The following is a 26,968-nucleotide window of genomic DNA, read 5'->3' on the forward strand; positions in this document are numbered from 1 at the left end:
CGAGAATAGCAAGACCCATATGCTGTACGCTGCCAGGTTACGATACTGGCCTGGGGGTCAGACCTGCTTTCAGCTCTGCCTCTGACACAGGCGTGCAGGCCACGTGACCACATGAGCTGCCCTCTCTGAACCTCGGTTTCTGCCCTTATCAGCTGGAGAATAAAGAAACCTCACCTTGCCTACCTGCCAGTATCTGAGCAAGAAGAGACTGAATACAACACACGAGTGGAACAGAGATCCCCAATAACCCACATCTCCCTCAGCCACCAGCCCACTTACTCTCCCCTAACCCTAACACTTATTCTCCCCAGCGAGAACAGACACCATCAGCCCCGCTGTACAGATGGGAAAACAAGGTCCCGAGAGGCCGTGCCCGCTCTTGCAGTGCCCCCTGAAAACCCAGGTGCTCGCTAGGGCTCTGATAACTGCCCCGGGCCAGGGCGGGGGCAAGAAAGGGTTCCAGGAGTGCCTGCCCCTCAGACAGCAACACCCACCAATCCCATATCTAGCTGGGCAGCCACTCCTGTCTGTGACCTGCTAAGTCCACAGCCAGTCCCTGAATGCCACAGGGAAGCATCAGCTGTAGACTGTTCCATGCCTTGGACAGAAGTCCCAAGGCAGCCCAGATGACCAAGTAAGAAATAATCAAAAAAATACCCATAGCCTATGGCCTAGAAGTCACTACAGACACCATTACCTAGTTTTCCGATTCTCCCTGGAGGAAACATGGTTAACGGCAGATGGAGGGAGTGGGAGGGCAGTTTCAGGCCCCACCTGCCCCCCTGGACCTGAGCTGGGACATCCCGTCCTCCACTCCCCACTGTCTCCTCTTCCCAACATGGCTATCTTGGGTCCCTCCCACAGATGGGCTGACCTCTCTATCCCTCAGGTAACCAGAGCAAGTAGACAAAACCTGTTTCTAAACCCCAGGCCACTGACTGCGGCTTTCATACAGGCAGCTGTGGGGAAGGAGATGTGCAGGACCGCCATGTCTATCCGTACCAACTGCACAGCGGCTGGGGTCTCTATCACCCACTCAGAGGCTGAATGCTAGCCTCTGTGTGCATACAGACGCGTCAGATACCTGCGAGGGCGATCAGTATCCCAGAGGCGTTACCCGTATGAGCTCTGGAGCCCGCCTGCCTGCTGGGAATCCGAGCTCATGCACATTCTGTGTGACTCAGGGCACCTTCCTTAACCTCTCTGTGCCTCGCTTGCCTCACCCATATAAGAACGATAATAAAAGTACCCACCTCCCAGGGTTTTTGTGAGGATGAAATGAGGTAACATCTGGCACAAGACTCGGCATACAATAAAAGCTCCATCTTCCCCCAGCACAATGTTAATAGGGTTGCCTCTGGGATTTTTTGTGTGCTTTTCTTTTTTCTTCTTCATTAACTGAATATTCTACATGAATGTACATGCTTTACTATCAGCAAAGAATAAAGTTTTTGTTTTTGTTTTTTTGAGATAGGGTAGGAAAAACAACTCAGTATCCTAAGTCACACTTTCCTCCAAACACGCAGAACTGAAGCAGCCCTCTCACTGCCGGTCTGTTATGGGAGATCCTCTTTGGGGCAGGGAACCCCTACTGGCCAGAGCGGCCCCAGACTCTTCTGCTCCCTGACCTGTGCTATGCCTGTTCTCCACCCTGCCCATCCAGTAGGACTCAAGCCTGACCTCATCCGAGAAGCCCTCCCTGTGGGCCCACACTGCAACCTTCCTCCTTGGGAACATCACCTTGCCTTTCACCCTCCTCATCCGGAGCTTGCCCACCCCAGAGCCAGCCTGCCTCGTGCCAATCTGACAGTCCCAGTGGTGAGAAGCCTGCCAACCCCCCAGACGGACGACCTTGAGGGCTGGGCCACCTGCTTGCTTTACAATTTCAAAGCACTCGCCAGACCTCTCTTCTTGGTTCCTCACTCCAACCCCACGAGTGGGCGAGGGGTTCAGGGACGGGAAGTAATGAGCCAGTCCTGCAGCTGGATGAAAGCCAGTCTGACCAGCTCCATTCCAGGGCTCATTCCCAATACAGAGCTGCTTCCCACGGGAGGTACAGGCAGGCCCTCAGCCAACAGACCCCAGGGCCAGCTGAGCGGCCTGGCTCCACGGGGCAGAACTGCACTGGCCCCTGCGGCACCTCCCCCTGCCCTTCGCCTCCCACTGCTCACACCTCTCCTCCTTCCCCTCCGCTGGCTGGGCTTTGGTCCTCAGCAGCCCCACTGCAGCAGTCAGCCCTTCTGAGGGTGCCCAGAGCTAAGGACGCCAGTGACCCCACAGGGGGTTTTGAGCTCTGTACAAGATGCCTCTGGTTTTTCTGTTTTATGTCGAATTACCTACAACACCCCAGGCAACGGTACATTTGAGCCCTGGGTACTTAGAAGAATTTAGCAGGACAGTTTAAAATGTCCAGGCTTGGACGTGTCAGATTTCATAAACCAAAGAACTTCAGAACACATATGCAGACCTCCACACTGGGACACCGGAAAGGTCTCTCAACTGTTCAGACCACAGATTCTGTAAAGAGAAAAGAACAGATCTCCCAAGCCCCTCCCAAGATAAAAGAACTCCAAGATTGCCTAAGGGATATCAATCATAGTGTGTGTACACTCGTCTATATTATAACAATGTGTTCTAACAAAGGTTTGACAGTCGCTGATAATCAAGCTTATAATCCAAGGTTTTTTTTTTAAAGAGCATTAGCATAACAACCAAACACATGTCTATTAGAATTTAAAAATCTATAAAAAGTATATGTAGGGGCTTCCCTGGTGGCGCAGTGGTTGAGAGTCCGCCTGCTGATGCAGGGGATGTGGGTTCGTGCCCCGGTCCGGGAAGATCCCACGTGCTGCAGAGCGGCTAGGCCCGTGAGCCATGGCCGCTGAGCCTGCGCGTCCGGAGCCTGTGCTCCGCAACGGGAGAGGCCACAACAGTGAGAGGCCCGCTTACCGTAAAAAAAAAAAAAGTATATGTAGGACAATCAGGGAGACTGAAAGGCACTGCCTCTTAGATAATGTTACTGTATCAGCACTGAATTCCTGGGTGTGATAATGGTGGTGAGTTATGTAGGGGCATGTTCTGGTTCACAGGTGATGCACGCTTCGGTGTTGAGGGGTGAAGTATTCCAATATCCACCACTTTTTCCAAATGGATCAGGAAAAATATTTTGTGAATTAAATATGGAGTGACAATGAAAAGAAAACAAATATGCCAGGCTGTTACTCAGTGGTGAAACTAGATGAAGACTACACAAATGTTTACTGACTAATCTTTCAACGTTTCTGTATACCTGAACGTTTACAAAACAGAATATCAGAGAAAAAATAGTCCCATTTGAAATTCGTTTAAAACAGAAAAGCTTGAAGAAAAATAAAATGGCTCATAATCCCACTGCCTAAATAATTCTTCTAAATGATTGCTATTTAGCTGCTGATTTAAAAATAGGTGAGTAATGCTGGATGTGTGCATATATAATGCTGTAATTCTACCCAAGGGGGAAAATACTCTAAAAGGATTTTTTGTCTCTTAATAAACTAATACTTTAGGCAAATAAAGAATAATAAAGGAGAAAGTCTACTGTACCATTTCTTAACAGTAGAAGGAACTTTTTTTTTTTTTTAAGTGTGTGACTCCCAAAACGAGGGCCTGTCCAAAGATAGGGAGACATGGGGACGAAGTCTGAGAAATATTCTACCAAAATATTCTGAACCCCTTGCCTCTGGGTCAGCTGATGGTGGTAGAACTTTCAGGCAGGGCTCTCCCCCCATCTCCATTACCCACAGATAGTACAGCCCTCTGGGGTTCCCCAGAGGTCCTCGAAAGTCCTGTGATTGCCTACGCAGGTCCAGGAGTGTGGGACCGCCACCCCCAACCCCCAAAACACCCATGACCCCGCCAGCTTCAAAACAGCACCTTCTTCCCGGGACTCGTGTCTCCTCGAGGCACCAGAACGGCCCCTCCATCAGTTCTAAAAGACACATGGCTCACAGCCGGCCCCCACGCTTCGGCCAAGGTGGCCCTGCACTCCCCACATCCACTTGACCTCCCCAAAGGCCTGGGCTCGGTCTCCTGATCTCCCCCTGCCCCACCACACTTCCACGCCGGGGAGTGACCTGTTGTCAGAGACGGGGAAGAAAAGGCAAAGCAAACCCTGCTGAATTGCTCGTTAAGATTCTGAAACCTGTCCAGAGAGGGGAGGCTGGCGACAAAGTGAGGGAGACAGAGGTGCAGGCGCATCTGAGGAGGGCTGTCCCGGCAGGGGGAGAAAGAGGACCGGAGGGGAGCGAGAGGAGAGGCAGAGGCACCCAGGAGCGGGGGCTAGGAGATCCGCACAGAGCCCACCACCGGCCTGCTTACTAAAGCCAGGAAAGGGCCGCTCTTCCTGCCAACAGAGTTACCTTTTAATCCAACCCCCGGATGACACCATCTGGCACCAGCACAGGAGCAGCTTCTGAGGGCACACGAGTCATGAGGCTGGCCCCGGTCTGCCCTTTCAGGCTGGGACTTGCCCTGTGATCCCCAGGAAGCGCAGGCCCCTGCCCCACCGAGGCCTGGCTCCCGACAGGCCAGTGCACGCCTAGGAGGGCGAGGCAGCAGCTGAGGACGTGGAGAAAGCTGCCGTGCCGGGCAGAATCACCAAATGCAAAGACCTGAGAAGGGAAGTCACTGGCCCCAAGTCACCGGGAAGGCTGGCATCATGCCAGGAAGAGGCAGCAACCCTAGGATCTTCCTTCTACCCAGATGTGGCAAAGAGATTTGTAGCTCAGGAACAGCTCAACTGGCTGTGGCAGGCTGCCTGGAATTCTGGGCGAGAGGAATTCTGTGGCCCTGAGCAAGCACAGCATGCTGGGCAGGTGAGCGAGGCAAGTGAGCAAGTGAGCGCCGGCCTGCTCCACGCCGCGCACTCTGACAACGCGTGGACCAGCCTGCAGTTACGTGCCCACCTCCAGGGCTGATGTCCGAGGCCCCTGCAGTCACCCAGGATACAGAAGCAACGTTCTCTGAGACGCAGTGGGCTTGTCCCCGCCTCCACGCCAGGGGCTGTCTCGGCGCCTGCCTCTGCGAACATCCAAATCCCACCCGCACCTCCAGCCCCAGTTCAAAACCGCAGCTCCCGGGGGTGTGAGGGAAGAAGATGTGGGGCGCTGGGCACCAGCCAAGAGGTCTCAAGGCCGGCAGGGCCGGGTGGCACACAGCGCGTCTCTTCCAGCTCCGGCAGCACCTGACAGGTAGCCCTGCAGGCCCTCCCAGCCTCGGGCGCACCACCTCCTAAGGCAGCCGTCCCATCGCGGACCGGCTCTCCGTGCGCAGTGCTCTTCCTTGTGGGCGACTGAAATCTGCCACCAGGAACTGGCAGCCAAAACGCCACACAAATCTAGCGGCCCCAAAGGCTGCTCCCATATCCCACCGCAGCTCAGTGGGTGTGCCCTCTGGATCCCAACCACCAGAAGTGACATCCTGACTCATCAGCCGGGACTCTGGGCAAGTAGCTTGCCCTCTCTGGGCCTCAGTCCCCTCATCTGTAAAATGGGGAAAATAAAAAGCCCTCAGCTTCGGGTTGCTGGGATGACCCATGAGACACCCGTGTAAGCTCCCTGGCACACACTGTAAGTGGCCGATAACCATCCGCAATCCCTACCATCTGCCACACTGCTGTAGCAGGCCTGTTTCCACAAGCTCTGCCCTGGCCCAGGCTCCGTCCCTCTCCCGACACTCAGCCCACTTTCTCAAGACCAGACTTGCGCTTGGCAAGTGTCCAGTTCTACAGCCTCCCTTAGGGGTAGCTGTCTCAGGGGACGCATTTCAAACCCTAGCCCCTCCCCCAAAACCTCTGCCCAGAGCTCAGGCAGGCCATCCTAGCAGCCCAGTGGAGCCAGCACACAAGAAATGCAGCAGGAAACAGACCATGACAGGGAGGATTCTTCTCACCCCTCCTAGTCTTGGCCCAAGTCTCTAGCCTCACCACCACAGACCCCCAAAAGTATCCCCACCAGATCACCAAAGTTGCCTTAAAAACACACAGACACCTGAGCAAACAGATATAATCTTTTCAATTCCATGCTCTACAACCTTCCATGGCTCCCTTCGGCCTATCAGGATCAAGTCAAAAAGCCTCACCCCAGCATTGAAAAGAAGGAAATCAGGTACTCAGCGCTTGTTGAGTACCCGATTCTGTGCCAAGGTCTCGGCTACATACTTTATATGTATTACACCTCTTAAAAACTCCCTCTAAGGCTGGTCTTATTACTGCATCTCACAGGGGAGGAAGGCGAGGTTCCAAAACATTAAGCCTCGCCGAAGCCACGTGGCTCAGAAGCATCAAAAGCAGACCTGGAGGCCAGGTCCATGGCCCAGCTCCTGCTTCATTCTCCTGCTCTTCTGCTCCAGTCCCTCCCTGACCACACCACCATCCAGCCACCACAGGGCCCACAGTCACCCAGCACGCTCGCCTCCTGCCTCGCTGCTCTTCCTCAGGCTTCTCTCCCCCTGCCTGGAACTTACCTACCCATCACCTGACGACTTCTACTCAACCCGCAAAGCCCTCAAGTTTCCTCCTCCATGAGACCAACCCTCAGCCCAGCTCCCCCTTCCATGAGACAAAACCAATCCCTTCCTTGGACGTGCTTCCCAGGCACTTTGTCTCTACCCACATTAGAGCATGACTTACCAGTCCCCAAGCCAGCAGCGCTGCTGTCTGCTCGCTAACGTACATCACTCATCTTGATACCACCACAGCTCAGTGTGTTTGCTTGAATACGTGAATGAATGATGTCCCTTCTAGACTTACAGACCAGGAAACAGAGGATAGTCAGAGCCCTGACCTTTGCAGGGACAACTGGTAAACAGCCCACCTAGAGTAGCCTCCTGGAGGTTACACCTGGCAAAGAGCTCATCCTCGGGTGGGTGCACCTGAGCAAGTTCGTCGGGACTACCAACTCCACCGTTAGGAAGCAGCACATCCAAACGGTGAAGCTGTGGCAAAAGGCAGCATCGGTGACTTCTGGGAGCCACAGTGCTGAGGAGGGACATCTGGGCCTTCTCCACGCCCCCACACTGGCAGGGAGCCCCACACAGGGCTCACTCCTACACACAGGAAGCAGCAATCCAGGGGCAGAAGCAGCGCCTCTTGCTGACCTGGACAGAAAGACGCCTGGGCCTGGAGGGGGCCTCGGCCAACAGCACCCCGCTCCAACAGTTTATCAGCCCTGGGTCGCCGTGGGGAAGAGAAGGAAAGATGAGCTCTCCGTCCTGACCCACTTTTCCCAGAGCTCCCTTCCCAGACCCGGCCCAGCCCTTCGAGTTCCTTCTCACCTTGTGACGTCAGTGAGAGAAACACTCACATACGTAGTCATAGACAGAAGACTTTCAGCTCATCAAAACCACTGAGTCGGGCTTCCCCGGTGGCGCAGTGGTTAAGAATCCGCCTGCCGATGCAGAGGACACAGGTTCAATCCCTGGTCCGGGAAGATCCCACACGCCGCGGAGCAACTAAGCCCGTGCGCCACAACTACTGAGGCTGCGCTCTACAGCCCGCGAGCCACAACTACTGAAGCCCACGTGCTGCAACTACTGAAGCCTGCGTGCCTAGAAGCCCGTGCTCCGCAACGGGGGAAGCCACCGCAATGGGGGGCCCGCACACCACAATGAAGAGTAGTCCCCGCTCACCACAACTAGAGAAAGCCCAGGCGCAGCAACGAAGACCCAACACAGCCAAAAAATAAATTAAAAAAAAAAAACAACCACTGAGACTCCCACTTCACAGACAAGGAAAACGGCACCTAGAGGTAGGTCCCTACACAGCTCTCTCCCCACTCTGCTGCCCCCCTGACCCGCAAGTACATCACAGCTCTCCCTCAAGTGAGACAGAACAGACAAGCTCCTCTGCTTCCCTTCCCTGGGCAGGCTCGGACCCTGAGGAAGCACCAGGCACCGAGTTGAAGGCTCTTCCAGCTGCTGGTAAAACTTAGATGAGGCCAGCCCACACCCAGGTTCTGTTTCAGGAGACCTAGGGAGGGGGTGGGGAGTCTTCACTTTTCAGAAGCTTCCCAGGGGATTCCGAAGACAAGGATCCAAAAACTACACCTGGAGAGACCTAGGAGTGACTCAGAATCAAAGCCATCTGCCTGCCAATTTGTAACACCAGCCTTAAAATCGTCCATACCCTTTGACCCAGTAGCCCCACTTCCAGGTATTTATCCCGAGGAGATGAAGAAGTACACAGATCCTCACAGCGACATGACTTATACTGAAAAGTGGGACATTTCTAAATCTCCAATCAAGGGGAACTGGTGACACACATCTTGATATGGCAATACTGTACACCCATAAAAAGTGATTCCTTTGTTCACGCTTTAAAAAAAAGCTTTATAGTAGTAACCTCCCGTTAGTAAAAGCACCTGCAACTTATTCTTTTGATTGCCTGCATTTTTTAAATTCTCTACCATAAGCATGGCGAATTACATGTTAAAACCAAGCAATCATTTTGTTTTAATTACTGGCATCAGACCTAAAGCATGAAGCCCAGTTCAACTGGAGGAGGAAGGATTGCAGGTGGCATCTAGTTCAACCATGAACGTGACAGAAGGAACACCTTCCCTGCCACGCCCGAGGTTCTGCTTGAATACTTCCAGCCGTCAGGAGCTCATTTCCTGTCCTAAAGCAGTGGTTGCTGGCAATTAAAAAGTTGCTCCTTAGTCTGAGCACGACTCTACCTTCCTGAAGCTAAAATCCCCATCTCTCTTGCAGCACATGACATCAAAAGTTCAATAAATACACAGAACAGAGCTATTTTTCTAATCAACTGACTTAAAGGGTGACTACCCGTATCTTCCCACTACAGCCAAGATGTCAATGTGGGTTTTGGCAAGCACTGCTGACGCGTATTCCCAATGCCATGTTTAAACAGGGTGCTGGTCACCCCCCAACAATCACCTAGATGAGTATTACAAACATCCCTACTGAGTCAGCTGTTCCACGCACTACAGCGGGCCCTCCCCCCCGCTGGTGACTGCGACAGCCCCGCGATGGCATGGGCAACTCTTCACCAAGACCATTTTTGGCAGGTGAGCAATCTGCCTGAGGTTGTTAGCTCAGCCAAGACACACAGACGCCACACCACCAGAAGCCGGCCATCGGGAGCAGGCAAAAGCCCCTCCCCTCAAGGACAGCAGCCCACAGAAAAGTGATGCTTCTTTCCTCCCTCTCTTATTTATTTCCTTTTATTCCCATTTCCCTTCCAATTCTACTCCCCCAGGCACTTAGGCGACCATTGTTTTGTCTATCTTTTTTTGTGTGTTCTTGAAAAATGGGCATTGTTTTGTATTGTTAATTTACATAATAGCGCTGCAGTATCCATCTCACTCTACTTCTTACTTTTTCAAGGAGCACCATGCTTTAAAATCCATCCCATTGCCATGTGTGTGTCTCATCAGTCACTTGGAACCACTGCACTGTCAGCTCTCCCAGGGATGGATGCCACCCACGGAGCACTGCAGTGAACCTTCACCTCCCTCCGGGAACTTGTGAGGGAGCCTGGGGCATTCACACTCAGGAGAGGGGCTGCAGGGTCAGGGCTTGGCGGCTGCCCTGCCAGAGGCTCCAGGACGGCTGCACCAGCAGGGGTGAGTTCCCACATCCCCACACCCCGCTGTCCACGGACATCATCTAGCTTTCTAGTTTCTGCCAGCCTAGGAGGTGGGAAAGGAGAGGGTTCACTGTGGATTCTTACCAAACCTGCCAGAACCATGCCTCCTAGGAGAGCAGCAAGAAAGGCATTTGCCACGGTAAGCGTCAGTAGCGCTGATGGAAACAATTGCTCATTAATAAAAATCTCCACTGGGAAACCTCACTCCCTGGAGCTGTCACAGACTGCTAGAGCACAAACACCACGCACCGCCTTGCAAAATGCCCTGGATCCCGCCTGCTGTGGTCAGTGGAGGAGCCTCCCAAGGAAGCCGACTGCTCAGGAATGGGCAGCGATGGGCTCTCAGCCGACTTCACTTCTTTATGTGCAATCACACAGTGCCACCACCAAGGACTATTATGCACAGCTCATACCACATGTGACACCCCATGTGATCTGACAGCACCTGAAGCAGTCTTTACCTGTTCAATGCGTCCCAGCAAGGTCAAATTGCTCTAAAGATTGCTAAACGCTGATTCCAATCTCTGTGCTAACTTCATCACGGATCAGGAGCCAAGAGTCTGCAGACCAGCACTGGTTTGTAGACCACACCGAGTGTGGGACAGAGCGGGGAACAAACCAACCAACCTGCCCTGGAAGGCACAGCGTAAGGTGGCGCTTCATTGTAATAACAATACAAATATCAGCGGATGCTCCCACAGTGCTCACTGGGTGCCAGGGACTGCTCTCAACACTGCAAAACTAGTAACTCCTTTACCCCTTACAAGACAAGGTCTTACTATTATTCTCATTTCACAGATGAGGAAACCAAGGCACAGAGACGGAGAGTGACTTGCCCACGGTCACAGTAAGTAGCAGATCCAAGATTTGAACCCAGTTCTTGACTCGGACACAGGCTCTTAACCACTCGACTAAGCGGATTCCTGAGTGACCTGACCCCTCCCCACCTGTTCCCTCACTGTAAGGTGGAGTAAGGACCCCCAAAGGGTTGCTGAGGTCAAATGAGGAAATATAAAAATAACAGACCAGGTATCCTGTGCAATAAAAACACCTACCATCTGCGCAGTGCACAGCGATCTACGTGCATGGGACCATCTCCCTGCACCATCCACCTACTTTCACACCAGCTCGGGAGGCAGTGGCGTCACAGGTCCCATCAGAGAGAGAAGGATAAGGCTTGGTGACGCTATGTGAGGTGGCCACGGGGACACAACTAGAGGGCAATGGTCACTTATTTCTCCTCAGCCACCTCACTCCTCAACCGCTCCCTTCTCCTTCCCAAAGAGAAGGCCAGCAGATGGGAACGGGTTTCAAGTTCCCTGGAGGACTCAGGGACTCTGATTTCTAAACACCCCAGCTGTAATTCTCAGACTTGAAACTTAGGAGAAAAAAGAAGGCCTTCCAATCCATCTAAGGGTTCACAGAAAGCCAACGAGGCACCTCTGGGGATTCCGAGAAGGCTAGTCGGTCTACACCCCCTTAACCCACCCTCCTCTGGCCACAGTGCCCTCTCCCACATTCTACCGACCACCCTCTAGCCCATGCCAACCCCGCCTATTCCTCTAGGCAGGCTCGGGCTCAAGCAGCCTCACAGAGAACCGATGCAGGGAGAATGACTGGACGCAACAGCCAGGCTTGCCCTGTGCCTACTCAGGGCCTGCTGAGTACATGCCCTAAACAGGAGCCCCAAATTCCCGTGAAGACCCACTATTCACAGAATGGATTTTCTCCCAAGCCTCCTGCCCCTGCTCTGCACGCTGTCTCATCAGGCCGGCCTTCCTCCTTGTCCCTGTCCAGCGCCCACCCAGCCTGCCAGCCGCCCACCCTCACCCAGCTCACAGTGCACTGATCTTTAGGCGGCCTCCTCTGTGCTGCATGACCTGTTCTGCTGGACACCTGCTCCCTCGGGCTTGGGCTTTCCAATGAGACAATAAACTCCTGGTGGGCAGGAGCCATCTTCTTTGTCACCGTTTTGAGAATCTTACAGGTTTCTGCAAATACACTTGTCATCTGCTATAAACCACAAAATGGAAGGTGAGGAGAAGCAGGTCAATAAGCTAAGCTGATGACTTTCCAGCATTTCTAAAAGCTCCAGAATAGGCAGCACAACCAAAAATGAAAGCCTCTGAGGAAGAATAGGATATACCTTCCATCTAAAAGAGCAAATCCAAGTCGGGGCGTCCAGCACGGGACTGTGGCGTCGCTCATGAGCGAGGCTAATGTCTTTCTCACCTCTGCGTGCTCAGCACTCAGCAGTGCCTGGTCGGAGCACTGACCAGGTTCACACTGGATGGATGATGGATGGGCAGACGGACAGGCAGTTGGACAGATAAAACTTGGACCCGACTCAGCCTGGTCTCCACCCTAAAGGCTGAGTGATCTCATGCAAGAAGACAGTGGCCACCTCTGCCGAATTTTCACATGGGAAGTCCTAATGTTGGATTGGCCAAAAAGCTCGTTCGGGTTTTTCCCTAACATCTTACGGAGGAGACGGTCGTATATAATAAACTCTCACACACGGGCCCGAAATTCTAAGCTGCTTCAGGTTCAGCTATATTTTTTCCAGGAGAAGGACCCAGAGCCAGCACATTTTCGGTTTGTTATTCTCTTGCTTTTTCCTGGATCCAGTTCCCACCGAGGCTGGCCATGGGGGTGGCCGGCTCAGTGTCCACAGGGCCTTTACCCTCTTATCTTTATTAAAGGTTTTTTCCTCTGGGGCAAGAGGCTCAGTGGGGTCATTTTGCTTTTTGAACTCTGTCCCGTGACTAAGCAATAAGAAACCACACAGTCAGCCCTAGAAGTTTTTGCTGTGTCATAAAAAGAATGAGACAAGGAGGTACCTCCTGCCAACATCACACCCATTCTCTGACTCAGCACTAAATTTAGATGTCACGTCCTATGTTTGCATTCAGAGAGTACCCCCTGTGTGACAGGTGCTCAGAACATGTCTGCTCAATGAATGAACCCTGTCACAAAGAAGAGGAGGGGTGTCCAAGGCTCAGGACACAGAAATATCACTGGGGACCTTCACAGGATGGCCCAGAATACAGAACAAATGCAGATTCTATAAAGAAACTGACCAAGACTCCAAAGCCTGCCCAGCCTCTCAGCAGCTGGAGGCCCTGAGCAAGGTGACAAACCTCTCTTGGCCTAGTCTGCCCATTTGTGGAACATAAATACCAAGTGCATGGTCTGATAAAAGATTTTTTCTCAATGGTCAGGAAGGAGAGCTGCAGCACAACTCCATGAACTGCGACGCCCTGTTACATGCTGGAAAGGCTGGTGCCTGCAAAGCCAGGCCTGGATCAGAAAAAACCAGTCAAGGCTCCTGAGACTCCCCGCCCAGCCTGTGGCTGGTGGAGATGCCTTGGAAGGAGCCCCGGCCTGGGAAGAAACCTGGGTCCTGCGTCCAGCTGCACCGAGGCATGCTATGAGAGCCTGGTGGAGTCCCTTTGTGTCTTTGGACTCTGCTATTTCTCATTTATAAAATCAGCAGTCTGGGCAAAGTGGTCTCTCAGATCCCTTCCAGCCGCGATACTCGACAATCTTAAGCTGCTTAAGAAACATAAACAGGAAACGAAAATTCTGGCCAGATGAGAAGAAAGTGAGGTTACCCTGAGCAAGACGAATAGAGGTTATCCTGAGTATTGAAAAGGTCATTATACTTCTCTGAAGTATGACTTCTTACATCAGAATATGAAGATACAATTAAGTTTCTTCCCATGTGTTTGTTATCCATCACTCACTATTGGCTGGACAGATTTTTCACCACATTTGGACAGCAGATTTGCAGTGGTCAAAATGATACACAAGAATATTCGTTTGGGAGTCCCAGGCCATCTTAAGGAGTCTGACGGTTACCATCCAGACAAGTAACCTGAAGTTGACTCAGAAAGAGGCCTGAGAGCCACCTGGGAGAGACAGGCCATACCTAGAAAAACACTGTGGGTAGAAAAAACACACCCTGGCTTGAGACGGCCACCAAGGCTGCAGCTCAGAGTCACAGGCGATCATCTCTGCTGGCTTCCCACACAGGCAGCTCCACAAATCCCACCTGCAGGCTGCATATCGGAAGGGGCTTATTTATGCAACAACAACTAACAATTCTCTTATGGAATGTAGGGGTAGGGCCAGTCAGTGATAGTATTAAAAAAAAAAAAAAATAGAAGAAGTTTTCAGAAAAGGTAACCACTTCCCACCTGACCCCATCTGATGGGATTTCACTCTGGTCCTTCCCAATCGCTGTCCTGCGTAGCAGAGAGTGGTTTTTTTTATTAGCTGCACTGTGGTCACTTGTCATTTTTGACAGCATGGTTCATCCTGAAAGGAAACCTACAAAGGTAAACAGAGGAAGCAGACAAAGACAAAAGTATCTGGTGGAAGCACAGCTGCCACTGGCAGCAGCCTCTGGGTCCAGCTGTGACTCACCAACCCAGCTCAGCTCAGGCAAAGGAAGGTGAGGCTTTGGGTAGCTCTTCACCTCCCTCTTCATGGAGAGCATCTTAAAACAAAAGCATCCAAGCACACTGGTTTTCAAACCCTGTTCCACAGAACTCTGGAGAACCCAAGGGAACTGTGCGGAGGCACCTCAGGGAGTCCATGGGGAAAAGGGCAAGCTCCAGGCCTCCATACCTGTTCACCACAGCACCTGTCTATCTTATATATCTGACTTTCATGTAAGAGTCCAGTTAATGAAAAGAATCCCACAGCTTAAAAAAAAAAAAGGCAAAAGTAAAAAAATTTAACTCATAAAGAACAGTTACATTTCACATATGTTATTTCATTTAATTGTTCCCAACAGCCCTGTGAGAAAACTGAGGCTAAAGGGGTTTACGATCAGACTCCACAACCCATTCTCTAACGTAACCATCCCATGCTCACCCACCATCTATGTGGGCTCTCGGGGAAGGGACGTCACCACCTACAACAGTCCACTCCATAGCTGGGTGGCACAGACCATTAAAACAAGTTCTACCTTAAACAAAAGGCCCAGGGAAGTGGGGGCTGCTGGGGATTCTAAAAGAGACTCAGAAAGCAGCATCAACTAAAGGCAACGTGTGGACCTTATGAAAATCCTGATTTGAACAAACCATCTATAAAGAGGCAGTTCTGCAACAAGGAAAACTGAGTATCAACTGGATATGAGATGACATTAAGAAATTATTAATATTGTTGGTTGTTGGGATAGGAAGGGTAGGAGGGAGAGGCAAGAGGGAGGGGATATGGGGATATATGTATAGCTGATTCACTTTGTTATACAGCAGAAACTAACACAACATTGTAAAGCAATTATATTCCAATAAAGATGTTAAAAAATAAAAGATTGTTGGGTGTAAAACTGGCCTTCTGGTTATATTTTTTTTCTAAAGGCCTTATCTCTTAGAGATACCTCCTCAAGTATTTATGGAGGAAGTGATAGGCTGTCTGGGATTTGTTTCAAAATATTACAGAAACTGGGACTTCCCTGGTGGCGCAGTGGTTAAGAATCTGCCTGCTAACGCAGGGGACATGGGTTCGAGCCGTGGTCCGGGAAGATCCCACATGCCACAGAGCAACTAAGCCCGTGCGCCACAACTACTGAGCCTGCGCTCTACAGCCCGCGAGCCACAACTCCTGAGCCTGCGTGTCACAACTGCTGAAGCCTGTGTGCCTAGAGCCCGTGCTCCGCAACAAGAGAAGCCACCGCAATGAGAAGCCCGTGCACCGCAACGAAGACTAGGTCCCGCTTGCCACGACTAGAGAAAGCTCGTGCAGCAACGAAGACCCAGCGCAGCCAAAAATAAACAAATAATTAAAAAAAAAAAATTACAGAAAACAGGAGTTATTAGGAGAGCTGGGTATTCATTATATTATCCTCTCCATCTCTGCATATGTTTAAATTTTTTATAATATATAGTATAAAATTAAGGCAGGGAGGAAGGGAGAAAGGTTCTTCCTTATCTTTTTTTTAAATATATTTATTTATTTATTTATTATTTTTGGCTGCGTAGGGTCTTTGTCGCTGCGCGCGGCTTTCTCTAGTTGCAGCGAGCGGGGGCTACTCTTGTGGTGCATGGGCTTCTCACTGCGGTGGCCTCTCCTGTTGCGGAGCACGGGCTCTAGGCGCGCGGGCTTCGGTAGTTGTGGCTCGCGGGCTCTAGAGCGCAGGCTCAGTAGTGGTGGTGCACGGGCTTAGCTGCTCCGCGGCAGGTGGGAGTTTCCCAGACTAGGGCTCGAACCCGTGTCCCCTGCAGTGGCAGGCGGATTCTTAACCACTGCGCCACCAGGGAAGGCCTCTTCCTTATCTTGAGCTCAATTCTACCTCCCAGTATCTTCTACCAGTCGTCTCTCTGGGGCCAGAAAGAATCAGGTCTCATCACCCGCCCATGTCCATCTGAAAACAAGCATCCAAGCCCCTCTAAGTCTCCTTTCCTTTAAAATAACTCTTCCCAAGGTCCTTTTGGAGCGGAACTCCTCGTAGCTCATGGCAGTGCCCTCCTTAATGGCAGGCTCCAGGACCAGAACACTGTGAAAGTGTGTTCTGAGCAGCCTCAGGAATGTGGGCTTCCTGGTCCATGCCCACTCTCGACTCCCCCTTGAGCATCTCTCTGTACCCTGTGACACCTCCTGATTCCAAGGGCAAGGGGATTGGCTCTCTACTCAAGGGCAGGCTACCCCCAAGAGCAGAAGCAGCAGCAACAGCTTGCCCTCGCCTCACATAAATCACCTCGATCCTCACCAAAGCCCTAGAAGGAGAATATTAGCCCTTTTATAGATAACGAAAAAGAAAACCCAGAGAGGTTAAGTGCCTTGTTACAGTCACACAGACTAAGATTAAAGAGCCAAGATTTAAACTTGTGGGGGTCCCCAAGTCTGGGTTCATGACACTCAGCTCTCTCTCTGTGTCCTTACTCCTGGGCTCCAAACACACCGATGATGCTCAGGCCACCCGGGTCATTCATCTGTATCACCTATCTTCCCAGAAATAACTTATCACTCTCCAGGCCATCTTCTAGCTCTCCAGCCCAACAACTCCCCAGGGCTCAGAAAAGGTCTGCCCAAGAGCTGCCCTGTCCTGGACCCGCAGTCACCAAACCCCTGAACAGGTCTCTATACATCCTTCCAAGGTGCCCCTGGAAACCCCAACTATGGACCAAAGCCCAGCTCTAGAGAAGACCGCAAGAGGTTTAACCATCTCAAAGAATAACCATCACGAACAAGACTTCATTCTTGTTAAGCCACACTGGGGAAACTGAGGCCCAGAGAGGTCAAACATCTTGTGCAAGATCACACACTGAAAAAATCTACTGGTCCCAGAATCCACTACACATCTGAATTGTCAACATATCCAAAAAAATCTACTAGCCCCAGAATCACATATGCCCATTTCAGCTGGTATCAGAATTCAAAAGAATGGGAACGTTTAACGTTTTGGTTCCTTGAATGAAAGAGCTGGGGGAAATCGAAAAACGATGGTATACGTTGATGTTCCAGTTCCCTGCACTAATGCTGAAGTTTTCCAAGAGTGCACCTCTCAGAACTCTAATGTTGCAAGATGCTCAGTGAAAAAGGGTTTTGTGGTCAAATCAGTTTGGGAAATGCTGCACAGTGAACCCCTCCAGTAAAGTCCCAAAGCACGCTGGCTTACCGGTGCTTGAGAGGCTCCCAGTAAAGGAGCCTGTGTGACCTGCTCAAACCAACACTGCTCAAATGTACTTGACCAGAGAACCTTTTTACAAATAACACCATTGACATCCCACCAAACTACTGTTTAGAAGATATTTCCTTGGGAAATGCTGATCTAGGTTTTTCTAAAGAAAATCTTGATAGCCAGTTAACCCTGGATTCAAGTCTATGTAACCAAACCAACCCTGAATGGGGTAAGGAGCGAGTGTCTACAAAGCGGAAATAACTAACATACTTGGAGGCCTTTGGGGATGGAGATACTAGTTACTACTGCAAACATGAAGAAAATGTGTGAACACCCGCTGGCTGCCAGATATGAATGCTGCTGGGATTCTACGGTCAACAACTTCTGCCCTCAAAAGAGTCACAGATGACTACTGAAACTAAAATCTTTATTTCTGGTCCAAAGGAATTGTGCTAAGGCTTTCCAAAATGAGTCTTGGGGAAAAATACACAATTCTTAGAAGAAAACAATAAAATGTTGAACTAGGACTCCAGCCAGGCCACTCACCCCTGAGTCAAGGTGCTGTGGACAGTAGGGATTTCCTTAATTAAAACTCAAAGCAAACAGTATGGAAATTCCTCAAAAAATAAACACAGAATTACCACATGATCCATAATTCTACTCCTGGATATATAATCAAAAGAACTGAAAGTAGGGCCTCAAAGAGATATTTCTGCACCAATGTTCATAGCAGTTTTATTCACAACAGCCAAGAGATGAAAGGAACCCAAAAGTACATGGATGAGTGGATAAACAAAATGTGGTACATACATACACTGGAATATTATTCAGCCTTAAAAAGGAAAGAAATCCTGTCACATACCACAACACGGATAAACCTTGAGGACATTACCCTAAGTGAAATAAGTCAGTCACAAGAAGACAACTACTGTGTGATTCCACTTATACGGGACATCTAAAGTAAACAAATTCATAGAAACAGAAAGGAGAATGGTGGCTCCCAGAGGTGGGGGAGGGAGGAATGAGGAGTTATTGTTTAATGGAGACAGTTTTGGTTTTGCAAGATGAAAAAGTTCTGGAGATCTCTTACACAACAATGTGAATATACTTAGCACTACTAAACTGTACACTTAAAATGGTTAAGATGGTGAATTTTATATTTTGTGTTCTTTACTACAATTAAAAATTTTTAAATAAAGGAAGGAAATTTTGACACATGCTATAACATGGATGAACCATAAAGACATTATGCCGAGTGAAGACAAGCCAGTCACAAAATAACAAATACTATATGACTCCATTTTTATATGCGATACCTAGAGCAGTCAAATTCACAGAGACAGAAAGTAGAATGGTGGTTGCTAGGGGCTAGGGGGAGGGGAGAATGGAGAGTTATTGTTTAATTGCTAGAGTTTCAGGTTTGAAAGATGAAAAAGTTCTAGAGGGACTTCCCTGGTGGTCCAGTGGTTAAGAATCTGCCTGCCAGTGCAGGGGACACGGGTTCGATCCCTGGTCCGGGAAGATCCCACATGCCACAGAACAACTAAGCCCATGTGTGCCACAACTACCGAGCCTGAGCTCTAGAGCCTGCGAGCCACAACTACTGAAGCCCGTGCACTCTGGGGTCTGTGCTCCCCAACAGTAGAGGCCACCGCAATGAGAAGCCCGCGCACTGCAACGAAGAGTAGCCCCCGCTCACCGCAACTAGAGAAAGCCCGAGGGCAGCAACGAAGACCCAGCGTGGCCGATAGTAGGGATGGTTGCACAACAATGTGAATGTACTTAATACCACTGAACTGTACTCTTAAAAATAAATACAACAGTAATTTTATGTTATGCATATTTTACCACAATTAAAAAAATAGAAAAAAATGGTTCAAATGGTAAATGTTATGCTATGTATATTTTACCACGGTATTAAAAAAACCAACATCAAGGTCAACAGTCACCTCACAATTACCCACCAAGGGTTTAGAACTGGACGGCCAACATGGAACACTCCAAACATCTGTTTAATTTAAAATATTTCTGTAGCACTTTCGTGGAACTCTGTCTCAAAAAGATCAACAGACACACACAATTCAGAGATATGCAATCTGCCCCAGGGAAAAGGTGAAAAAAAATGCAATGTCTCCCCAACTCAATCCCATTTAAAATTCTTCTCTGCTGAACATGTTCGGCATCCCTACTGCACAGACTGATAGGGAGTTCAGTCCTCTTGCTTTATGCCCACTATTTCCGTGGCTCACATCTTCCCAAGGTTACAGGAAATTAATAAAGAACCCCCTCGAAATGGCCTGCAGAATGTATAGGTGGTTGGAATGAGGTGGAACAAAAAATTAAGACAACTCCTACGTTGCTTACTTTTTCAGGAAATAGAAAGCCAGAGTACGAAAATCACTTAACACTAACACTAAATCAAAAAATAGTAATCATGACTTCCCTGGTGGCGCAGTGGTTAAGAATCCGTCTACCAATGCAGGGGACACGGGTTCGAGCCCTGCTCTGGGAAGATCCCACATGTCGCAGAGCAACTAAACCCGTGTGCCACAACTACTGAGCCTGCACTCTAGAGCCCACGAGCCACAACTACTGAGCCCGTGCGCCTAGAGCCCATGCTCCGCAACAAGAGAAGCCACCGCAATGAGAAGCCCGTGCACCGCAACGAAGAGTAGCCCCCGCTCGCCGCAACTAGAGAAAGCCCACATGTAGCAACGAAGACCCAACGCAGCCCAAAATAAATTAGTTAATTCATTTAAAAAAATAGTAATCATGGTAGAGACCTGGAAGAAACGTCTTAGAAATCTACTCCAACCCCATCACCAAGCTTCCTTGGACCTAAGGCCACCCTGCAAGTGCTGAGAACCCTACAGGACTGAGGAAGTCCTCAGTCAACACTGAACTTCTTCCAGCTTTACTTCTTCCAGCCTTCTACTTGGAAAAAAAACAAGCCCCAGGTAGTTAAGAGGCTCATCCAAGGTCAAGATGTTGTACAGTTAGGAGCAGATCCCCATCCAAAACTCTTTTGAGGACACCAAGCTGACTTTCAAATTCTAAGTGCAAAAAGTGAAGGGCTCTCCAATCCTACACAGGCAGTGTGGTCGCTCCGCATGGCTCCTGGCAGCCAGTCCCACAATGCTGGTACCTGAGGGGTGACCATGGAGACTTCAGACACCAATGTCACACCACCTGCTTCCATCACAGACATACTGTGGGTGGGGACATCCGTGAGTGCCGCTGGAACTCACCCTAGCCTTCCTGCACTCCCACAGCCTTCTGTCACTGTGAAGTCACCACTTTAGAATCTGCACTTATTTCTGAAGAGAATCTGGACTTATGCAGGGACACACCACTCATTCGCCACACAGCTGACTACTCATCCATCCAACAGAAATTTACTGAACGCCCATGTTGGGGCAGGCTCTATTCTAGGCATCGGGAACACAACAGCGAATTTGGCTCATGGAGACTACATTCTACTCTTGATGACCCACAGCCACAGTAAAAGCAACCCTGACATCTGTTCAGCACAGTTTACCAGGAGCTCTCCCATAACCCTCAGATCAGGAGAATCCCAGGCTTCTGGTCCTAAGGCTGGTTCCAGGCTGCATTACTCACCACACTAATAAATGCTCCTTTTCTCCTACCATGCATTGTCAAATAGCAGAGTGAAGTAGTTACTGTTTTCATTATTTTGTAGAGGGGGAGATAAGTCCAGAAAGGTTAAATGCCTTGCTCAAGGTCTAAAGCCTAGTGAAATCTGACAACCTCCAACCACCCCCCTCCAGCAATGACCTCATCTGCTAATTGCATCATCACACAAAGATGAGACCACATCCTGGACATTCACCTGCTGCTTTACCTGCACGACATCCTTTCTGCTCTTCTTTTTTTGGAGAACTGCTTCTCCCCATTCTAAAGAACCACATGGTACTGGTACGAGCTGCCAATCACCCTACCCTGTTGGTTGGGTCCACTGCTGGGCCAATCTTAGTCCTTTAGCCCCAGCCACGGTGACTGGGTCTCACACGGACATGTGACCCTAGTCAGGGCAATCAGAATCCTCCCGTGAGATTCTTCTGCCTGGTTTACTGGATACGGCTCCCTTTATTCTCTGGTCAGGGGCTGTGGAGATGAAGCCAAGAGGGGCCTGAGGTCATGTTCCAGGCCCACGGGAAAAGCCCGCGGCATTCAGGATCAATCACCCCAAGGCCAGTTACTCCAATTCATCCCAAGGTTTTGGAATATTATACAATAAATTTCTCTTTTCTGCCTAATTCAGTTTGCGCTAAGTTTCTGTCACCTGCAATAAGGGTGCCTGAAATAATACACAGAGGGATAAACAAAATCTGCCTTTCTCTTAGAAACCTCTTTTCAACCATCACTTTCAAGTTCCTCCACTACTTCCTTCTCAACACAATTAACAGAACCAAAAGAAAAACCACAATGGTTGGAGCTTTTACTTATGACCATCAAGGACAGAGTGGATGAAGAAAAGGTGGCTGGTACCTGAAGAGAGTAGGGAGAGAACAAAAGGCCCAGGTAACCTCTAATGAATAATAGATAATCCACACCTGACAATCAGCAGCCAACTGCACTCATCCCACTGGAAACGCCTGGGGTTATTCTTTTTTTAAAATTCCTCCAGCTTTAACTTCTGACAAGTTCAGCCCCAGGTGGTGTATAAACCCCTTGCTCCGCCTAGCCATCATGGTCCTTCAGATTACCTCTGCATCTCCACCCACCCAGAGCCAATGCCCTGCTCACTCAGGCTGGTGTAATTTCTGCAACCTGAAAACACACTGCTCCTCTCATAGCTAGGAGTTTGTTCTTGCGTCTCCCACCCAGAACATCCTCCTTTTCCTCTGCACACTCAGAGTACCCCTTCAACACCCAGCTCAAGCCCCAGTCCCTCCTCGAAGCCTTCCTTGGCTTCTCCAGCAAACACTACTGTCTCCATCCTCTTAACTGTAGCGAAGCCAAGTCAGCCAGCTCTCCAGGACACTAAAGAGGAGGCACGGAGGGGACGAGGAGGAGAAATTCAGCTCTGAGCACACAGTAGAGAGTGCCACCAGCAGTCACCATGTTCTGCCACTTCTGCTCCACGAGAGAGGCCTGTTGTGAAAACAGTTTGGGGAGCCCTCCACACTTAGATGGTAATTAGAGCCACTAGGGGTGGATGAGAGTATTTGCGGAAAGCATGTAGTAGAGCTTCAAAAGGAGGAAAAAGCCTGTTTGTATTTGTATCACTCAATTGATCTGTCTCATAATGTCACTCTCCTGAGTGTCCCATTCCCCCAACTAGGCAGCAAGCTGCAGGCTGGAATTACATCCTATGCACCCCGGCCCCACGTGCACCAAGAACAGGACCAGGCACCTCAGTCCTCCCCAATCTCATTTTGCCTCCCAGTGGCTGAGACAGGCCATGCAGCACCCCCAGCCCCATCTCACAGATGAGGACGCTGAGGCTCAGCGCCAGGAAGGGGCCCCTCACTCCAGGGGCAGGCGGTTGAGGAGCTGCAAGTGAGAAAACGCAGATGTCAGCAACTGAATCAAAGAGAAACAACAAAGGACCTCGTGGGTTCCGAGTGAACAAACAAGATCCTGGTACTACCATGGAAGAAACTCGAGAGGCCTGAGCCAGTCAGAGGAGAACGGCTCTCTCCTCTCTCTACCACCAGTGGGGACAAAGCGGCTCACTCCTTCCCTACAGATGCATGTATTGGGACAAGGAAAGGCTACAAAATTCCAGAGTTCCCCAATGCAGGAAACGGCCTAAAACTGTAATGGGAGGGCCAAACCAGGTAAGAGGAAAAACCACCCCCAAGATGGAATCAGGAGCACTGCACTTCGCCTGACTCCAGCTCCTCTCTGCCCTGCAGCTCCTGGCCTGTCCTCAGACCTCACAGAGGGCGGGAATGGAACCCAGCGTCACGCAGAAAAGGCACGAGGTGCCACAGAACTAAGTGAGGTATTCAAGTATGCAATAAGAGAGAAAGGCTCAATAGCAATGTACTATCAATTCTGGTAGAGAAGTCCCCCTGCCCCCAGAATAAAACAACTCTGTGTCTTCTTACTCACCTTCATACCCCAGGCCTGAGCATGGTGAGTTGTAAATGTCTGGGGCTCTAACTGAGCCTGAGCAGAACAGATGAGCTTGGTCTGCTTGCTGCCCCGTACCGCCTAGGCCAGTTTCCGCCCCGTTCCAGGCCCCATGTGGGGAGCGGCCAGACATCATCCGCGTGCAGCACAACAAACTCGCACAGCACACGAGTGCCAGCCGCGGGACGGGCATTCTAGACCAGGCGCCCACATGCGATGCGGGATCCGTCAAAGGAGCCCCTGACTGGGTGATGGCAGCACCTCCGATGTAGAAACAGTGGCCAAGGGGCCTCCCCTTGAGACTACGGATCCTTAGGAAGCCAACCGGTTCCTCTCTGGGGCTCCCACAAGATGCTTGCACTGAGGCTGACTTACAGGCAGAGGTGTGCACCTGTGTGCGGAGTGGAACCTGCTGGGAGAGCACAGACCAGGACACAGGGCTGAGTTTCCCTGACTTCGGCTCCTCAGGGATGAAACGGGTGCTTCCATTCCTTCAACCTGAGCAGTCCTTTTAGTCACTGAGCTTTGTGCCATAAAAGGGGCTCCCTGGCTAACAGAAAAAAAGCTGGCAACCACTGCACAGTAATTCATCCTTTAAAAGATCCCAATGCTCTGTGGTTTCCTTGCACACCGTGTCACCCCCTCATCCCCAGAAGCTCTACATGGCATCTTACCAGACCAAATGCTATCCTACTTTTTTCCTAAAGTATTAACTAAAACGAACTTAACTTCCCTTGAAAACCTACACAGCTCTGCATTGTGGTAAAACTAGGGTTTGAAATCCTGCCCTTGAGGATAAAATCCAAACCCTATTTCATCTTTTCCTTAGATGTCAGGAGCAGCTTCCAGAACTTCAGCTCTGTGAGGCCCCACCTTCTCTACCAAGCATGGAAAAGGGAGGGACCTAATTAATGGCAATTCATCTATCTATTCCAGAGATTAAAGCTAGCGCTGATTCAAACACATCCCATTGAAGACTTAAGTCTGCACTCAACTTCTGCGCTTCCTTGATCAACCTCCTCCTTCAAGCACAGAGAGCTAGGTAGACAAAAAGGCAACTAAGAAGAAAAAAAAATTACCCCGAAGAGATTTCCCTCTGACCTTATCCTCAAGGCCACATCTGACAGCTCTTAGCATCATCCCAGGAGAGGACTGGGCTGCCCAGCAACTCAGACACGATCATAACTGGGGGACAGCGTAGGTTTGAGGAACAGAAATGCTGAAGGGTCAGAAACCCAAAGTGGAGACAGAAGGCCCATCAATGAAATGATATGCTGTGTGGCCAGCAGCTTAGTCTCTCTGTATGCCAGTTGCCTTCACTACCAAAAAAAGGTGGCCAATATCCAATGGAGCTGTTACCAGGAAGAGCTTATAAAATCATCTCCTTAATAAGTGAGGCTTTTAACGGCCAAATAAACACGTTTCATCAGCCTGTGGCCTACAAGTTGTTAAAGGCAGTTCATCAGCCCTCTCTGTTCACTTTTAAAACACGGACAAGACATAGAAAAGCAGCACTTGTTGCTTCCTGGTTCCAAATGGGTTAAATAAAACAATGGGTCATAATTGAAAACTCCTGGTGCCCAATACTTTGAGCAATTTAACCACTCCAAGCTGGAGTTTTCTCTCTGGCAAAGTAGGAATAATAGCGCAGAGAGTGGTAAACGAACGTGATACAGCAGAGTGCCTGCCACAACAGTAGGTGCCCAATAAATGCTGGCTCTTCCTTCCTCAGTCCTATGCCTTCTTCTTCAGCTTCCTTGTCTAAAAGCCTGGCTTTCCACACTCCCCAACCAGGCCACACCAAGCCTACCACTTGCCACAAACTCCCAGCAGTACCCACCCCCCCCCCACACACACACACACGAATACTCACAAATCCATCACCAACACCCAAGGGAACCCGTCACCAGCCTTCCCTCCTCAGGCAGCTCGGCACCCTTAGGGAGGGAACTGAGCCCCAGCAGCTACTACCAGGATTTTCCCATGGTGCAATGCAACTTCCCCAACTTTTCCCGGCCCACAGTTGCCAAAGAAACCTAGCAGGCATTGTGCATAATCAACCACAAGCCTGGGCGAACAAACAGACTGAGCTTTGGGCAGAGGGAGCTGAGAAAATCAAAAAGTGAAAAGGCACCAGTGGTCCTGAAACAGGGTGCCAGGGACCAAAATTCAGAAGTACCGGCCCTGAGCCCAGGTTCTATTCTTCTAGACCTTATCACTGATTGAAGGCTAGCAGAGGCTCTCAAACGACTGGTGGATGGTTAAGAGTCTTAGAAAAGGGACTGACGAACATCCCTCCGAGATCGCCCCGCGGCTAGACCTGGCGGTCTCGGGAGGGCCCCGCTGCCGCGGTACCTGGAGGATCAAGGCCTGCAGTGCGGGGCATTGTTCACAGCAAGGGTGGGATTGGGGGAGGAGGTGTGAAGTGGGGGTCCGCGCCTCGGGCCCTCCCCAGGCAGGCTGAAGGAAGGTTGGTTCTCCTCGCGGCAGGCGCCAGGTAGATGAATGGCCCTCGCGACTTCCCCCTCGGAGAACCGGAGAGAGAAGTCGTGGAAGGTGGATCCGAGAGGCCGGGTGGGGGTCTCACACTCACCGGCGCCCTCGGCGGGCTGCGGCGGCCCGACGACGCCGTTCAGGTAGAGAATGGGCAGCAGGTGAGGCTGCGTCTTCTCCAGCGCCGCCCGCAGGTCCTGGAAGTGGTCCCGCTCCTTGGCCAGGAGCAGCTTGAGCAGCAGCTCCGCCTTAGCGCCTCCCGCCTCCTCGTCCAGCTGCCGCCGCTCGCCGGGGCTCAGCGCTCCTGCGGCCTCGAGCAGCCCGAGCACCGCCTCCACCTCTGTCATGGCCTGGGCCAGGCTCTGCTGACACTGGGCGAGCAGCTCCCGGCGCTGGGGCTCCATGGTGGCGGCCGCCCCGCCCCGCCGGACGGCTACCGGACTCCCGGAGGCCGGCGGGCGCGCAGGCGGGTGGCGACGGGCCCCGGGCGCCTCGGGGCGGCGAGCGGTGGCGGCAGCCCTAGAGCGCCGGGGGCCGCGAGGCCGCGGGGGCCATGGGCCGGGGCCTGGGCGGGCTGGGGGCCCGGGCGGCGAGCGGCGCTCAGCAGCGGCCGCCTCCCGGGCTCAGTAGCGCAGCCATGTTGGCTGCGGCGGCGGCGGGACTGAAGAGGAGGAGGAGGAGGAGACGGAGGAGGAGAAGGAGGAGGCGGAGGTGGGGACGGCGGCCGGGGCGCGCCCCGAGGCCCGGCTCCAGCCGGGCATGCTCCCCCTCCCCTCCCCCTCGGCGCGCGCCGCTCCCCCGCCCGCCCCGCGAGAAAACTCTCCCCGAAACGCCGGCCCCGGCGCCGCCCCCCGAACACGATTACAACTCGGAAAGGAAAGTGGCCCGGCCGTCTTCGCCAGGCCCCCCGACGGCTCGGGAGCCGCCTCGCCCCAGCTCGGCTCACTGGGGCCCCGCGGCCGCCGCCGGCTCCGCCTTGCCCGCGCCCCGGCGTCGCCGCCCTCCTCTCCTCTCCTCTCCTCTCTCTCCCCTCCCTTCCCCCGGCCGGCCTTTCAAGCGCCCGGGCGGCCGGCCCCGAGGGGATGGGCAAAGGGGAGGGG

At 51.4% G+C, this 26,968-nt stretch overlaps 1 protein-coding gene across 2 annotated transcripts in view; it reads right to left on the reverse strand.

Annotated features, from left to right (window-relative positions):
* The window catches only part of DLG5 (discs large MAGUK scaffold protein 5), a 139,073-nt gene extending 112,541 nt beyond the window's left edge, over window positions 1-26,532 (reverse strand). Inside the window, exon 1 of one of the 2 annotated variants that reach the window (XM_029245190.1) lies at window positions 25,969-26,272. In XM_029245190.1, the coding sequence (XP_029101023.1) occupies window positions 25,969-26,272 (304 nt within the window). Of the gene's footprint in view, window positions 1-25,968 lie in introns of both variants that reach the window. The other variant, XM_029245189.1, reaches the window with a different exon arrangement.
* Window positions 26,533-26,968: the final 436 nt, after the last annotated feature.

The sequence above is a fragment of the Monodon monoceros genome, unplaced genomic scaffold, assembly GCF_005190385.1.
Source record: "Monodon monoceros isolate NGI ecotype Baffin Bay Population unplaced genomic scaffold, NGI_Narwhal_1 Super_Scaffold_4, whole genome shotgun sequence".
In the NCBI taxonomy this organism is placed as follows: Eukaryota; Metazoa; Chordata; class Mammalia; order Artiodactyla; family Monodontidae; genus Monodon; species Monodon monoceros.